Here is a 16,934-nt window from a genome sequence, read left to right on the forward strand (position 1 = left end):
TACAAATTGCTCTGAATAGCTAAAGAAAAGGGCATGGAAGATGATCAGCAACAATCCGATTGAATTGCATAGGAAAACGTTGTACAACAAAATGTGCTGTAAGGAGACAAAGTGCTACAAAATGGCAGAAAACCCACCTTGTTTTGTCACTGCTGAAAAAGAGCACTATACCTTTTAAGTTCTGTTCGAATAAGGATTTTCCTGATTTTCTAGGAGCACTAGTTCGATCAGATAGACTATATTCTCAGGTTCGTAACTTTTGGTTGACAACCTTATATTTAATGGCTGTTGTGTATTTAGAATAACCAAGAAGCAGATTCTTTTGATGCGTATATTGTTATTACAACTCCTTTTTCGAGTTTCAGTTACTACTAGCACGAGTCACCCTGGACGGATTGATTTGACTTTTTATAGGACCTAAAAAATATTATACTCAATCTACACGATTTTCTCTGTATGGGGTTGCCCCAGGCAACCGGGCCAAATACGATTCATGTAGATGTGATGACTCCAACCTTGGAGGTCATTGTATCTCCAAAAACCACCCTGTCAGCTGATGCCCTCAATACCAGAGCCCTCACCAAACAAAGAGAAATACACATACGTCTGAGAGAGATAAACTGGTACAGTTATTTAGGTGGGTCTGTTGGAAATTCACCTCAAAATTACTGGCGAAGGAAAACATTGTGACGCCGTCGTTACCCTATCTGGAAGTAACGATGGGAAACAACGACAAGGAGTCGATATTTTACTGTCCAGAGAGACTAGAAGATGTCTGATAACTGCAACTCCCATCTCAAAATGGCTTGTTACAATCTGCCTGAAAGATGGAAATATTCCTCAGAATGAAGGGAAACAGGTCATAAATTTCACTCCCTCCCCCTCCTTCTATATTTATCGAAAGGCTCACCAAAATTTATAAAACACAAGCGTAGAAACGCACTTTCTGAGGCTTCAGGCATCCTATACAACCACAAAAAAATATACTGACCCTCCCCTCCAAAAGCTGATGTGTTATTATACCACACTGTACACAAATTTATTAAGCTGCAAATATATCAAAATCGCTTAATGAAGCTAAAATAATTATCATTTTTGCCATTCATTTTGTACGAACTGTGTCCATCTTTAGCATCAAATAAGCAACCACGTGGTATTACGGTCTCCGAAACGGGGAAACTCAATATATATATATATATATATATATATATATATATACTAGCTGTTGGGGTGGCGCTTCGCGCCACCCCAACACCTAGTTGGTGGGGGCGCTTCGCGCCCCCCCCAAGCCCCCCCGCGCGCGTAAGTCGTTACGCGCCATAATAGTTACGCGCCATTGTAGTTGTGTCCCTATGTCCCACCTGTGAATATAGATATATATATATATATATGGTTTTAACTACGTAAAACTTGCGAATATACAACATTCTTTGCTGTCCCATTGTCTTTGCATATAAATAGATTGTCAGGTTATCCCCCTGTTTCCCCCGGTGTCCCCGTTGTAGTTGTGTCCCTGTGTCCCGGTCGTCATTTATATTCCCTGTGTCCCGGGTCCCGGTCATCATTTGTATCCCGGTGTCCCGGTCTGTATATACATTCGTTTTTTAGTTTTGTTTTTCTCCTTTATTTTTTTCCTTTTTTTTTTCTTTTTTAGCTTATTTAGATTTTTAGATTTTTTAGTTTTTTTTATTAGTTTTTAGTTTTTATTTCTTTTTAGTTTTTTTGTCCCGGTCGTCATTTATATCCCCCTGTTTCCTCCGGTGTCCCCGTTGTAGTTGTGTCCCTGTGTCCCGGTCGTTATTTATATTCCCTGTGTCCCGGTCGTCATTTGTATCCCGGTGTACCGGTCTGTATATACATTCGTTTTTTAGTTTTGTTTTTCTCCTTTATTTTTTTCCTTTTTTTTTCTTTTTTAGTTTATTTAGATTTTTAGATTTTTTAGTTTTTTTATTAGTTTTTAGTTTTTTTTTCTTTTTAGTTTTTTTGTAGTTTTTACCTTCTTTTTAGTTTTGTTAATTTTTTTTTTTACTTGTGTCCTGGTCGTCATTTATACTCCCTGTGTCCCGGTGCTTTGTTGATTGCTAATCGAACATTCCTTTTGTCCTGGTCGCTTTCTCTTTGAGTGTCGTCATTTATTTTTTTCTTTTTTAGTTCTTTTAGTTTTTACCTTTTTTAGTTTTTTTTTAGTTTTTAGTTTTTTTAGTTTTTTACCTTTTTTTAGTTTTTTTAGTTTTTTAGCTTTTTTATTTTTTTTATTAGTTTTTAGTTTTTTTGTAGTTTTTGCCTTTTTTTTTAGTTTTTTGTCCTGGTCGCTTTCTCTTTGAGTGTCGTCATTTATTAGTTTTTTCCTTTTTTTTTTTAGTTTTTTATTGGTTTTTACCTTTATTTTAGCTTATTTTTCAGTTTTTTCCTTTTTTTTAGTTTTTTTTTATTTTTTATTTTTTTTAGTTTTTTACCTTTTTTTAGTTTTTTTAGTTTTTTTAGTTTTTTTAGTTTTTTAGCTTTTTTACTTTTTTTATTAGTTTTTAGTTTTTTTTTGTAGTTTTTGCCTTTTTTTAGTTTTTTCAGTTTTTTTTTTAGTTTTTTATTGGTTTTTACCTTTATAGTTTTTTTAGTTTTTTAGCTTTTTTATTTTTTTTATTAGTTTTTAGTTTTTTTTGTAGTTTTTGCCTTTTTTTAGTTTTTTCAGTTTTGACGTCACCTAATCCAGTTTTTTCAGGTGACGTCACCTGACACATCCATCCACACATCCATCCACACATCCACAGACAGACAACTTATTTTTATATATATAGATTTTTGAAAATTTCAAATGGATTGGTTGTCTCACAATGTTCAATCAATAGTATTTTGGCCATTTTTCGGGAACAATTGTTGTTTTGTGCCACAAAATGGCAGAAACTACCACTTAGCCTTAGTTCAATTGGATCAATTAGATTTTTGGGGCGAATTCCACCGTTTTTGAACATGCACATTTTTTTGGCCACGTAACTAACTTTTGTTTGTATCTTAAATCTTAAATAATTTTACAAATTTTTGAATCCCATTTAAAACCAATTTATATATATATATATATATATATATATATATATATATATATATAGTCGCAAAAATATAGAGTCGCAAAAAATATAGCTCGAAAAGAAAGATAAGTAAGACTTTCAGTAAAGTCTGTGACAAGATGCTGAGCAAAATCAAAGTGCCTTTCAATCTTCTACTTGATCCTGCTGTACTGACACAAAATGAAAGAGCACCTCAATTGAGCTAATATCCTACTTGACACTAGTAAAGAGCGCGCTGAAATGTGATGCATCAAGTGTCGTCCCTCTTTGGCGTGTTCGTAAAGTCTTGGGTCGAAGACTGGTGGAAAAAACGGAGCTCTAATAAATGTATGTACTTCGGCTAAGCTCTGATTTTCGATTTGGAATGATTATGGTCGCCCGCAAGATGGCTTAGTGAATGACAAGAAACTCCGTACGAAACGGAAATTCAATAAGGAACTGAAAAACAATCAGTTAATGCTGGTCCAGAAAAATGTGATCCGTATTGCTGATGACCTCTCCAAACTCTGGAAGTTTAGCAAGCCTATCAAAGCACAGAGTACCAGTGTGCCTGAAAAAAGTGGGTTGAATATTTCAAGAGCGAGTTCAGTGCGCCCAACAGAAGCACAGAGGAGTTTTATGAAAAACAGCAAGACCTTGTTCTTTCAAACAATTTGAAGTGTCGCAAGTGTTGTTCACTCTTTAGGTGTTTCCAAAGACCGGATAAATCCTTTTATTAGAAAATGGAAACAATGGCAAAACTCTGGATATTTCTGTCACATACACAGTGATCATCATCGGCAGATAATCTTCTTCTGGAGTTGATTTTATTTCCGCAAGGCACCTGTAAATTGCAGGTCCTTTAATAGAGTAGCATCTAGCTCTACTGTTTCAGATGATCCTGGTCCGCGATGTAGTCCCTAATCAATTTTGTGTCGGACAAACAACTCCTATCCTTAAGAAGGGCAAAAAAGATACTTGAATTTTCAGTTCTTATCGCCCTATTACCGTCTCGTGTACTACATTTCAGCTCGTTGAGTCATTTGTGATAAGAGACATTGAAGAAAATGTCACCCTTCTTCACTAGTTAGGGCACCACCACATTTAGGTAGAGAGCACGCTCTCTTTTTACTTGTAAATGTGCTAAAGGACATTGAAGACCGAGGCGATATCTTTCTTGTATGTGTACTTGATATCGCAAGAGCTTTTGACTCGCGTATATTTGTGAAGGTTTTGCTTGAGGCTCATATAAAAGGTGCTGATGCCGCGGTAACTATTTGTGTTTATATGTAAAGAAATCTGAAAGCTAGAACTAAAGAAGGTAGTCTCCTATTTCGTGTCCTGAAAGGTGTACGCCAAAGAACTTTGATTTCTCCAATTTTCTTTAATAGTTGTGTTACTAGTGCCCATGTTAAGTTGAGCTGAACATTTATCTTCACAGAAATTGATCTCTCGCTAGTTACAATACCAGATGACTTACAGAACCTTTCCTGCACTTTTCACGGATGCTCTTCGACTTTTGTGCTTTTCCAAAAAGAGTAAGAGCACATTGGTTTGAATTTTAACACTGATAAAAAAATGTTGTTCTACCATTCAATTATAAATGAAATAGAAGTTCAATAAGTCTATCTGGCTATGAAGTTCTTTTTGCTAGCAGCCTTACTTACTTGGGTATGCCTGTTCGAGCAAATCTGAAAGAAACTGCAAACCTGGCCCTGAAAATTTATGCTTGTAAGATTCGGGCTACGTATGCATCCCTAACTTCAAACGTGTCTTATCTGAACGGAGTTCACCATTCTTAGTTATATAATAGCCTAACAGTTCCTCCCCTACTTGCTCTTGCTCATGTTTGGTCTTTTTTTAACTGTGGTAACAGAAAGCAAATTTACCGTCATTATTTTACATTTGCAAAGTATTTGATGGAATTGCCAACACGCAGAACTAACTTTTCTGCAGAGAAAGTGTCGATTTGTTAAACCCAGCTGAGGTTACTGAGAAGTGTATTCGTGATTTTTCTACTGAATGACAGGAGTCTTCCCATCTTTGGTTATTTCTGTTTGTCCCAAGTATGTTTTTCTTTCTGTTGTTTCTTTTTTTGTTTTCGTTCATTTCTACTCCATTTTTTCTGGGCCTTGCCCAGTTTTTTTTTTGTGATGGGCTATAAATAAAACGACGATGATGATATTCCACTTCCATAAAACCTTGTTGTAAAAATACACCTTTTTAAAAATTTTCAGGCACATGACATCGTTTCTCCTTGTCTGCCAAGACACAATATCGGAGATATCTTTTCACAATTCTAAAATAAAAATAAACAATGGGAGGTTACCTGTCACAAACACAGGAATGCCAGCTCTTTTAGCTATGAGCATTGTTGCAGAAACTGTAGTTCCACCACTCAGTCCCTATAAAAAAAAGGACATGTATCATGAAAACGTCGGGTGTCTAAAATCATTGTCTGAGCGATGCAAGCTTACACATTCGTTTTAATATAGTTAGTGGAACACTAGTGGCTATAATTTGTCAATTACCGTCATTAAGTCCTTCCATGGTTCGTTGCGTTTCATTTGTTTTCTCTTAGAGAGTTTAAAACATAGATCGAAAGCACTTTCTTGTTGGCTTAGATGTCCCCTTCCCATAAGGAAATGAATTGGTCCAAACCCTAATAAATCATATGCTAGTATGCAGTACTCATAGACGTTAGTTTTATTTGATAAATGGTTCATAGTAAGATACATTTTCATAGATCGTATTTATGTTGGGAACGAATGATATAGTACCAGTACAACCCAAGAAACTAGGAGAATACATATATGCCCTTTCAACAGTTCTCAGCACTTTTCTTGATAACACTTTGGTCTTGTTCGGGCAGAAGCACCGTAATGCGGACCTTTCCCGCAGCAATTTCACAGCATGAATTCCAAAAGACCGTACCCCTTTCAGGGGGAGTGCAAGAACAGTTTGACTCAATGCTCTATTAAATGAGAGGAAGACAACTACCCCCTCCTTCAATCCCCGTTTTGTTTTGTATATTCCAGTTTTATCGGGGGGCGGCTGACTTGCCAAAAATTAAATCAGTGTTAATGGTAATGTCAGTGTTACAAATTTTGCAAATATCCTTTCGAGTGTCCAGTGGCACGAATCTTTCAGGGATAGTTCTCTGGGTCAAAATGATCATACGTTTTGTTGTGAAAGGGAAGTTGGGGGCCAAGAAACAGGCCAAAAAACTGTTTGTCCCTGATAATAATGAGATTTAAAGCCAGAAGGCCTTGGACAACGAAGGGCCAAATTTACCATAAAAATTACTTCGGGAAATGCCCCCCCCCCCAAAAAAAGGGGCCCAAAAAGGGTAAGAGAAACTTTATTATCCTAAAAAAGGGCCAACACTGTGACTGTTAACAACGCTGCAAGGTGACATTGAGGAGTGGCACCCATCGAGGAAATTTTAGCCTAGTAAACGACACAGCATTTGCAATGGACTCTGACCAATAGATAATTCTCCTGGGTTTGGTCTGTTTTGGCGGGCTTTATTGAGCTGAAAAACCCCTTCCTAGCAAATTTATCGATTATAAGGTTGCCTCCCGTATAATCCAATATTTGTAGGAATGAATATATAACGAGTCGTAGGTAATAGGCTTGAGATTGTCTGTGCTGTATTTCGAATCTTGTTTGATAGAAGAGCATCGCCAATTGTGGAAAACCTTGTTATGACAAAGATGGGGTCAGGGTTGCCCAAATCCTCCATTCAACTGGAGATTCCTGGGACTTCTTGCTGTCCAGTTCTAAGCCGGCTTAAGCGCTTCATGTAGACTTAAGAAGATTTGTTAGTCCCCGTCCTGCACAAGGATCTAGGACCATTGCTTTTCCTGAGGCTAAAATAATTTTATTGATTTAAAGAATATGAAAATTGCAACTTGAAGTTTCATAACTTCAAAAAATAACTATCGTGTCAACATTTTGAGTGACGAATTCAGACACTTGGAACTGGACTTATTAGGATTTTCAGAAAGCCATACGTTAGGGATGGGAAACATGAAATAAGACGATATAGAATTTATTTACTCAGAAAGGAAGGATGGGGTACATAGACAGGGAGAAAGGCTCATGATGAACAAGGAAGCTGAAAAGTCTTGTTAAGGTTGGGAAGGTATTAATTATAGAATGCTAGTCGCTCATTTCAAGACTAACAATTGCAGGGTATCAGTCATAGTGATATGTGCCCCTGTAGAATCGACTGATGGAGATAGTAATGACTCAGATGAATTTATTTACAGCTACAGGAACGAAAAGACATATTCCCAGGTAGAAATATGGTGTTTTTAGTAAGAGATTTGAACGTCCAGGTCGGTAGGAATAGAAATAGATGGTATCCTAGCCTAGGTAAATTTGGTGTAGAAATAGAAAACAGAAATGGATACAGACTGCAGCAATTTTGTAGATATAACAATCTTGTTATAACTAATACAGTGGTTGGTCATAAAACGGCCCATAAGTTAACATGGTATTAACGTGATGGTAAGACAACTAACCTTATTGATTATGTCTTGTAAACCGAAGATTCGCAGGATAAATACAAGATACTAGAGTAGGTTCTAGGCGTTTACCCCCCCCCCCGGCGATTACCTCTCCCCCTGGAAAATACTCCCCACGAAAAATACCTCCCCAAAAATACCCCCCGCAGAAAATACCCTCAGGATAATGCACCCCCCCCCTCCGAGGAAAATACCTTCCACGGAAAATACCCCCACCGGAAAATACCCCCACGGAAAATGTCACCAACCGAAAATACCCCCCAGTAGATACCCTCCTGGAAAATACCCCCCATCGAAAATAAGGTTATCTAAACTTAAATTGTTTTATATTTGGTTTTTAATTTTCGTAGGGGAAAAGAATTTTGGTACTTGTGTATTATGCGCCACTCACTCATGTTTACGTTGTGTAAAACTCGAAAACAAACCGGTTTCTTCCTTATTTTTTTTTTCAGCTTAGCGCTTGACAAGACAAAAACAATTGACAGATTATGTGGGATATATAATTTGGGCTATATATTTCTACATAAGGGGGGGGGAGTATTTGGAAAGTCATAGAAAAATTCTTACTTCATAATATGCAGAATAATTGTACCTAACAGATTTTGGATGCAGACCCGCCAAACTTTACCCCGTTCCCGTAATGATCAAATCTATAGCCCAAATTTGTTTCTGAGGTAACGAAGAAACTAACGAAAAGGCACTAACAAAGTGCTTGACAAGACAAAGACAAGTGACAAAATATATGGGAAATGTATAATTTGGGCTATATATTTGCCCATAAGGGGGGGGGGGTAAAGCATTTGGAGTCAGAGAACAATTCTTTCTTGGTATGTGGCCACTAAAAGATTAAAGACAGATAGATCTCAGTGTTTAAATTTTCGTTGAGAGTCGTCAAGCTACCGAGTGACGGGTTGCTTAAGGCAGCTTGTGAAGATTTACTCTCGCAGGGGAAAAAAAGATCATGACCGCTAAAAATAAAAAACATTTTAGACAAAACAGTTGTTTTCTTTTGTTTGGAATGAAGGTAGAGGACCAATGGATATAAATGCAAATTGGGAGAATGAGATTAAGATAGTACTAGAGAACCAAATGATCCAAAAATGGAGTGAGGAGATAAAAAAATCAGAAACATTTTATAAAGTTTTATAATAATTTTTATAGATATTTTTATAGATATATAATAGTTTGTATATAATAATTATATAATAGTTTTATATAATAGTTTTATAATAATAGTTTTATATAATAGTATTATATATAATAGTTCTTATAAAGTTTTTATAGATATATAATAGATATTTAATATAAAGTTTTATAAAGATGTTAAGGTGGTTTATGGGCAAGAGTTCTTAAGCTTAATTTACCAGCTACATATTTGACGTTGTGGATGCAGCTCAGGGCGAATTGCTTGCCAATTAGCGTAAGATTTAAAAGATATTCTAAAGAAATATGTTCCAGTGAAGATACATGCACTTGCCCGCTTTGCAGAGTCAAAGAAGATTATTTGGTGCACGGCTTGAGCCGGTGCCAGGGATTCTTCGATATGGGAGGGGATATTTGGAAAAAAAATAGTTGATGCTTTTTGGTGTCTTAAATAGTACGTCACCTCAGTTTAATTGTAGAATAGCGAGGTATCTGGAAATTTTGGGAACTAAAACAAAAAATTTAAAAAATCCCAATATAAAGTAAATGTAATGTTTCATTTTAGTGTTTTTTCCAAGTGTTAAATATTTTTTTTTTTCAATGACCATCTTTCTAAGTATTAAGTACTATTATTAGGTCAATGTAGTATTTCATTTAAGTATTTTATGATGATCGCTGATCAAAGTTTATGTTATTGGTGCCTTTCATTTATGTTATTTTACTTTGTTCGTGGCCGTATATTTGGTTTTAAAATAAACTCATCTATCAATGTATCTAATATGCAGAATAATTGTACCTGACACATTTTGCCAGCAGACCCGCATTACTTCCTCTCCCCCCTGATGTGCAAATCTATAGTCCAAATTTTTTTTAAAGCAACAAAGAAACTAGCGAAAAAAAAAACAGTTTGTTCTCGAGTTTTACACAGCGTAAACTTGAGTGAGTGGCGCATAATAAACAAGTGCCAACATTCCCTCCCACTACGGAAATTAAAAAAACAAAACTCAAACAAAATTCTCATATTTGGAAAGCCATATTTTCCAGGGGGGAGAGTATCTTCCGGGGGGTATTTTCCGCACGGGGGGGGGTTCCAGGGGGTATTTTCTGGGGGATAATTGCCGGGGGAACTCTGGCAACCTCTAGTGTAAATGGGAGAGCTGTTACTGATGTTAAAAGTAAAGATCAACCTCCAGTAGTCTCTAGGATTAAATTAAAACTGAAATTTAGGAGGGAATCATTTTAGAAATTTAGTTTTTGAACTCGCTGATGGTGTCTTAGGGAAGAAAGTTATTAACACAGCTAGGCATATTAGATGAAATGTTTTGTGTTTACTAGAGAGGAGTAGGTAGTTGTGCAAGAACTGTTTGAGTAATAGATTCCACGAAAATAAGAGGAATTTAAAGAAAGTTGAGAAGGCATTAAAATATAAACTAAGGAGGTGTGAAGTGGAGACCATGGATAAAACTGCTGAAGAACTTGGAGATGCAGCCAGGTTGCATAATAGTAAAAGATTGCACTGGGAAATTAATAAATTGAGAAGGAATAATCAATATGTACTAATCCCAGGTAACGATAGGAACGGGGCCACAATTCATGATAAGGAAAAATTTATAGACAGATAGGCAGAACGTTTTGAGAATTTCCTAGACCTTGATGAGAGTTACATGAAAGATATAGAGAAGAATGAAAAAGTTTATGATACTTTGGATGAAAAGGAAAATTTATTTTGTGACGAAGAATTAGTGACAGTACTACTAAAAAGATTAAAAATAAGGTCCCAGGTGCTGATAGTGTGGTAAACGAGTTCCTCAAACATGGTGGTTATGGGGTTAGAAATAAATTATTGAAGATTGTGAATATGATTTGTTAAAAAGGGGAAGTACCTAGCGATTTTAGGAAAACTCTAATTAAACCCCTCTATAAGAAAGTTGATAAGAGTGAGTGTGGTAATTATAGAAGCATTAGCCTGGTTTCTGTATGTAGAAAATAAGTTAATATGATGATACGTTTTAGAATTAGAGAAGCTATAAATACAATTTTAAGAGAAGAAGAGAGTGGTTTTAGGAAGGGTTAGGGATGTCTCCACCAAATTTTTACTCTTAGATTAATAATTGAGACCTGCCTGAGTCATCAACATCTTTAGTCTTCAGTTCCATAGATGATTAGCAAGCATTTAATCTGCTGATATAAGAGCTTTAGCGAAAGTCTTATCCTTGTACTGTATTCTGGACAAATACATTAAGTGATTAGTGCTAGGTACGAGAGTAACATTGCTGCGGTTAAGGTAGAGAATACGGTTAGTAGTTGGTTTCGTATGTAATCAGGACTTAAGTAGGATTGCGTTCTATCTCCATTTATATGGATCGTTTTGATGGACTTTGTCTAAAGAAGCACAGCAAAGGCAATCGAAGAACACGGAATCAAATGGAGACGTAAAACTCTCTTGACTTATAATAAGCTGATGATTTGAGTATCCTAGATGAAAGTGTTAGCAAGATGATTGAACTTTTAGAGGTTTTGCGAGTTTACGGTGCGAGTTAAATAGGCTTGGAAACTAATACTAATTAGACTAAGTCACTAACGAGAAAATTGATCAAGTGGACAGTTTCACTTACCTATTGTAGTATTATTAGTGAAGACGGTGGGTGCAGTGACGATGTTAGTTTGAAACAATAGGAAGATAAGTCTGCGATACAGTGATACTGTTACACTAATGACAGTGTCCAAGTATGGTTCTGAAGCATGGGCGCTCCGAAAAACGAAGGAAGATTTGCTAAATGTTTTCCAGAGACATTACCTACCGATGGTTTTGGGTACCCCGACTGACTGACCGTATCTCAAACAATAGGCTGTGCAAAATGTATGGTTCAGTACCAGTTTCTAGGGCTGTAATGAGAGAAAATTTGAGATGGCTAGGGTAGGTTCTGCGGATGAAGCATTACATACTGCCAAAGATTGTCCTTCTCGGCCAATTTTCTACGACAAAAAAGACAGGTCGTCCCCGATTCGGGTAGAAGGATGTCGTAAGGAAATAGTTAAGGGGAAACAGGAACTTCCTCGGAAGGTGTTAAGAGGAAGGCTTTGAATAGATTGGGATATGGGAGGAGCGTGCGTAGCTGTGTTGGCCTCAGGCGGATTGGTACTTCAGTGAGTTGTTAGTAGTAGTAGTAGTAGTAATACAGAAGGAAAAAAAGAAAAAAATACTAGTTCCTCCAAAAACAGTTTCCCACAAAGGGTCAAAAATGCAACAAGAAAGTTTTCCCTGTGGGCGGGGGTAGTCGAATCTAATTTAAGGTTTATGATCCCTCTAAGGCGTGCAATTTTGCGTCAAGCCTATAGCTGCAACTTCCACTTCCATACAAAACACACACAACGTTAGATCGATTAGTTTCAGATCTATCCTTTTAACAAAGTTAGAGTTGTGAGCTGCTAAACTTTTCTAAGACAATTGTCTTGGAACTCGTTTGACAAATAAGAATCTTTAATTTACTTTCCCGTCATTTCCACCTATTTTCAACACTTTTTTCAAGTTAAAAAGATTCAACGTAAGTTTCAACAATGTAATTCCATAAATTTGAAGAAAGATCTTCAAATACATGGGGGGCCACAGATAATCTGGGATGGGGCCTCATTTAATTTGTAATCAGGAGTTTTAGTGCCATTTAGAAATGCAAAAATAACTGGAGCCCTACATTCAATGTTCTTCTCTACTATTTGACACCGAACAACCCCCCATGATATCAGTCGAAACTTTTAGATAGTTTCTTCGATCAGAGATACCCAAAGGTCTAATAAGTATGCCTCCATGGTCGGCATCACCCAAACAGTCTCAGAGATGATGTTCCAAAATTATGCAAATTACCCATTATTCAGATAGGTGTTTGTAGAAAAGCCAGACATTTGACCTTAGTTATCCAACTTATCAAATAAAAAAATGAGTTTTTCCAACTGAAAGTAAGGAGCAACATTAAACTTAAAACGAACAGAAATTATTACTTATGTAAGGGGATTCGCCCCCTCGTCAATACCTCGCTCTTTACACTAAAGTGAAATATAAGACGAACAGAAATTATAATAAGTAAATGAATTTTAAATTAAAACAAAGAGAAAATATTACAAAGAATGCTTCATTCCGTTTTTTGAATGCACTTGTTTTGCTTTTCTGAACATGGTAAAGTTGAAAAAAACAGAGTTTTTTATAATCTCAGTGCGTATTCTTACTCATCATTTTCCTTAAAAAAAAAGCCTGACAAGCACAAGAAAAAGGAAAAGAACACAAGAACAGTTGGTAAGCATTCTCTTTTTTTCCAATGAGACTTTCATTAAGGTCAATTCCCTTCTGGGTAATTTTTCCAGCTTTTGACCTTGAAAGAATCATGAGAAAAACTCCTCAAGCAAAGAGCTTACATCTCCAAGAAATATTTAAAGGGGGTATTATAGAGCTAAACTCTAAAAGAGCTCTCTTCTCTCAAAACCAATATTAGAGATTCAGGCGAAAGCTCTTTGTTTGATTGTCTAGTCACCTGAAACACTTGCAAGCTGAGAAAAAAGATTTGCTTTCCTCGAGAGCTAGTATATCCTGTGGGAATTTCAATAGCCATAGACAAATTCAATCATGCCACGTGAGCAAATACTCGGAATTTTTAGAAAAACTTAATTCTTGGAGTAAATATCAAAATGTGTGCCGTTTTTGTCAAGATATTAAATAATAAAAAAAAATTCAACTGAAAGTAAGGAGCAACATTAAAACTTAAGACAAACAAAAATTATTACGTATACGAGAGAGTTTACCCCCTAACCAATACCTCGCTCTTTACGCTAAAGTTCGAATTTGTTCCAATTATTTAAGAATGACCAAAAATTGACAAAGGCCATTTAATTAGAATTAGAGCTCATTTTGAAAGTACTAGAAAGACTTTAGCGTAAAAGGAGAGGTTTTGACTAGGGAGCAAAGCCCTCGCATACGTAATAATTTCTGTGATGTTTCTTTAAAAAGAAAAAATCCGATTGCCGACTCTCAAAGCGCGAAATTTAGGAAAAATATTTATTTCACGGGTTTAATAGCTACAAGGTCTCTTTTCTCAAATATATAAGAGGTTCAAGCTGTAGAATCTAATATTGTGATTTTAATTTAAACTGGGCCTTAGAAAATGTCATTAGCTAATCTTTAATAACCTGTACTTCTGGCTTTAATAGCAAATTTAGTACCTTTTTTACTTGTTTTAACAAGCAACTTTTAAGAGGTTTTAAATTAGGTACACATCCTCTGCCCGTGTTAGTCTTGCAAAACACTACAATTAATCAACAAGATGCATTTTCTCTCCGCTCCTACTGTCTTTGTACCGATTTCGCCTTCTTGGTCTCTCCAAATTTACACTAAAGTGTATAGTTACCGCTCCCTTGCTAAGGGATTGACGGATAAGGGCCTTGAAAGACGTTGGCAAAGGGGAGTAACCTTCTAAGAATTATTTCACGGCGGCTGAAATTGGAAAACAAAGATCTTTTTTGTCAAAGGTCGTTTTCAAATGTTGAATAACAATTCAATTATTTGTATATTCAGATTTTTAGGGGGAAGTCATCACCCCTGCCCGTTCCTGTAAGCAACCACATCAAAGGACATGTCTAACAATAATCAAAGATAATTGCAATCGGAAAATATTTTCTGATTATATTACGAATAAACATTTTGCCAAAATACAATGATTTTATTCCATATAGGAGGTTAGCTTCAACCAAAAATTTTTCACCTGACACTCTAACAATACAAAACACATCTTGTTCACTCCTTATCAAATAATTTGATTATCAAATAATTTCCCCGGGATATCCCCCCGACCATTCCCCTGGAAAATTTTTCCGCATGTAAAATACCTACCGAATCTTTACACTTAACAGCGTTAGAAAAATTAAGATCATTAACTTACCCGTCATGCATTGTTGGATGATTAATATTCTAGAAAATGTGAAAAAAAGGCAACAGAGGGAACTCTCAAGTATTTTTTTGGATGAAAAGTATTAAGAGACCCTTAGTAGAAAGGGGGCATTTATACCTAAAACTTCCGCAAGAGTGTACTTAAAACTTCTTAAAATTGGTTGGCGATTGGATGAACAGTGTAGTATATATATATAAATAAATAAATAAATAAATATATATATATATATATATATATATATATATATATATATATATATATATATATATATATATATATATATATATATATATATATATATATATATATATATATATGTTACTGTGGAAAACCAAATTCTGTTAAATGATTTTGCCGTTTTCTCTGCTTGGATTCAATCAGCTTTGTCAGTCTTATGCAAGTTTTGATGGAAAAAGTTAGGTTGTGTCACGTTAAATTAGGTTATATATCTCAGAAATGGGCTAAAAACCTAACCCACCATAACCATCAAACCTTGCTAAAACTGAAAAACATGACGGGCAAAGCTGACTAAATCCAAGGACGAAAAAAGCAATTTCGGACATTCACCCGTGAATGTTGACATTCTGCGATTTCGATCAATCACAGTAATAAATATATAAATATATAAATATATATATATATATATACATATATATATATATATATATATATATATATATATATATTGGCGAGTAGTTAACCCTGCCACTTCTCTTTTGTTTTTAGTAATGCTTACCTTTTTATACCCTAATCCATGCTATTTATTCTCTTTATTTTGAAATAACATTTTTTTTTTATTCCTCATAATCTTTTTACCTTGCTTTGAATGGTAGAGTCTGTTTAAGCGGAAGATTCTTCCCTTGCGCCTGAATAAGTCACAAAATGTATTTGATGACCGCTGTTTTTACGCTATTTCCTCAAGATAAAACGCTCTAAAAAACAAATGAGCAGCTACGACGTCTTATTCTCTGTAATTTGACAAGAGGGGATATAAATCTCCAGAATCCTTTAGTCTTCAGAGAAGTCACAGAAAAAAAAATAATAAGAACCAGATGTGACAACCTCAATGTACTCTCAAGGATCTCTAAGAGAACCAGATAGCAAAACATAATTGATTTTCAAGAAATTAAGCGTACCTCTACTTGAAACGAGAAAGCACTTGGCCAGTCTAAGAAAATTAAATTTGGGATAGGCTATTACACAACGCACCAAAAGAATGGCTTCTGTAAAAGGTTTCAGAGTATTGTGATAATCAAATTACTTGGTGAAATACTTTTAGATTTATTGATAAGAGACACAATCAGATTCTTAAAAATGAATATTGACGTTGACATTTGTCCAGTGTCGCAGGCTACATCACACTCCTGCATCATTGCATTGTATGTGTCTCCATTTATAATTTAGAACAAGGGTGGAGAGGCTTTTCGTTATAGGACTGGAAAGAGCTACTTTGAAATATCTACGGCGGAATTACATATTTTAACTTATTACGAATCTACGAAAGTCTACAGTGAAGCTAGACAGATTTTTTTAGATTACAAAACTATTTTGTAATAATGGAAATTTATTTTTGCTCGTTTTAAGATTTATTTATTCAGCAGTATATTACCTTAAAGCTCTCAGATGGATTAAGGGGATTAAGGTAAGGTAAGTATCGGTATATGTCATCTTTATGTTTCATATGATGATCTATTTTAATTTTTGTTCGTTTTACATATCATTTATTCTTTAATATGAATTTGTGTTCGTTGATAACCAAAGTCTTATTAATGTTGAATATAATAGATAGCTCTCCAGTGTTTTTACGTCTTCGGTTTAAGAACTAGATTATTCGATTCTAATTTAATAGTTCTAATCCCCCTCAAAATTGCCTGAAAGTTACAACTAAATGATATTAGCCGTTCCTAAGATATATTGTAGACAACCGAGATGCCTATGGTCTTTTAGTCGAGTGCAACATCCCCTTCAACATTCTCTTAAAATGTCTGCTTAATAGCCTTAACTGTTCCTGAGACATTGTACATACTATATTAACAATTGGATGTACACAGTATTCTTTGTTTTAGTCCAGCATCCTCTGAAAGTTTCAGCTAAATACTATAACCCGATCCTGAGATGTTTCAGATAGGCCTTTCGACATCCGGGATACACCTAGCTGTATTTTGATTTAGTTAACTGATGAGCCGAACCTGGAATTATTGTTGTGACATGGCCAGAACTTTGGTGGAGGCGTTGATGGCCGCTTTCCTAGTAGATCTTAAGAAGGTCAGACGTATAGGGGGGGG

At 35.5% G+C, this 16,934-nt stretch overlaps 1 protein-coding gene across 4 annotated transcripts in view; it reads right to left on the reverse strand.

The window, feature by feature from the left end:
* The window catches only part of LOC136032096 (uncharacterized), a 438,713-nt gene that overhangs the window by 366,462 nt on the left and 55,317 nt on the right, over window positions 1–16,934 (reverse strand). For all 4 annotated transcript variants that reach the window (XM_065712239.1, XM_065712241.1, XM_065712240.1 and 1 more), the window contains exon 4: window positions 5,371–5,446. In XM_065712239.1, coding sequence (XP_065568311.1) covers window positions 5,371–5,446 — 76 coding nt within the window. The remainder of the gene's footprint in view (window positions 1–5,370; window positions 5,447–16,934) is intronic.

Source organism: Artemia franciscana, chromosome 10, assembly GCF_032884065.1.
Source record: "Artemia franciscana chromosome 10, ASM3288406v1, whole genome shotgun sequence".
NCBI lineage: Eukaryota > Metazoa > Arthropoda > Branchiopoda > Anostraca > Artemiidae > Artemia > Artemia franciscana.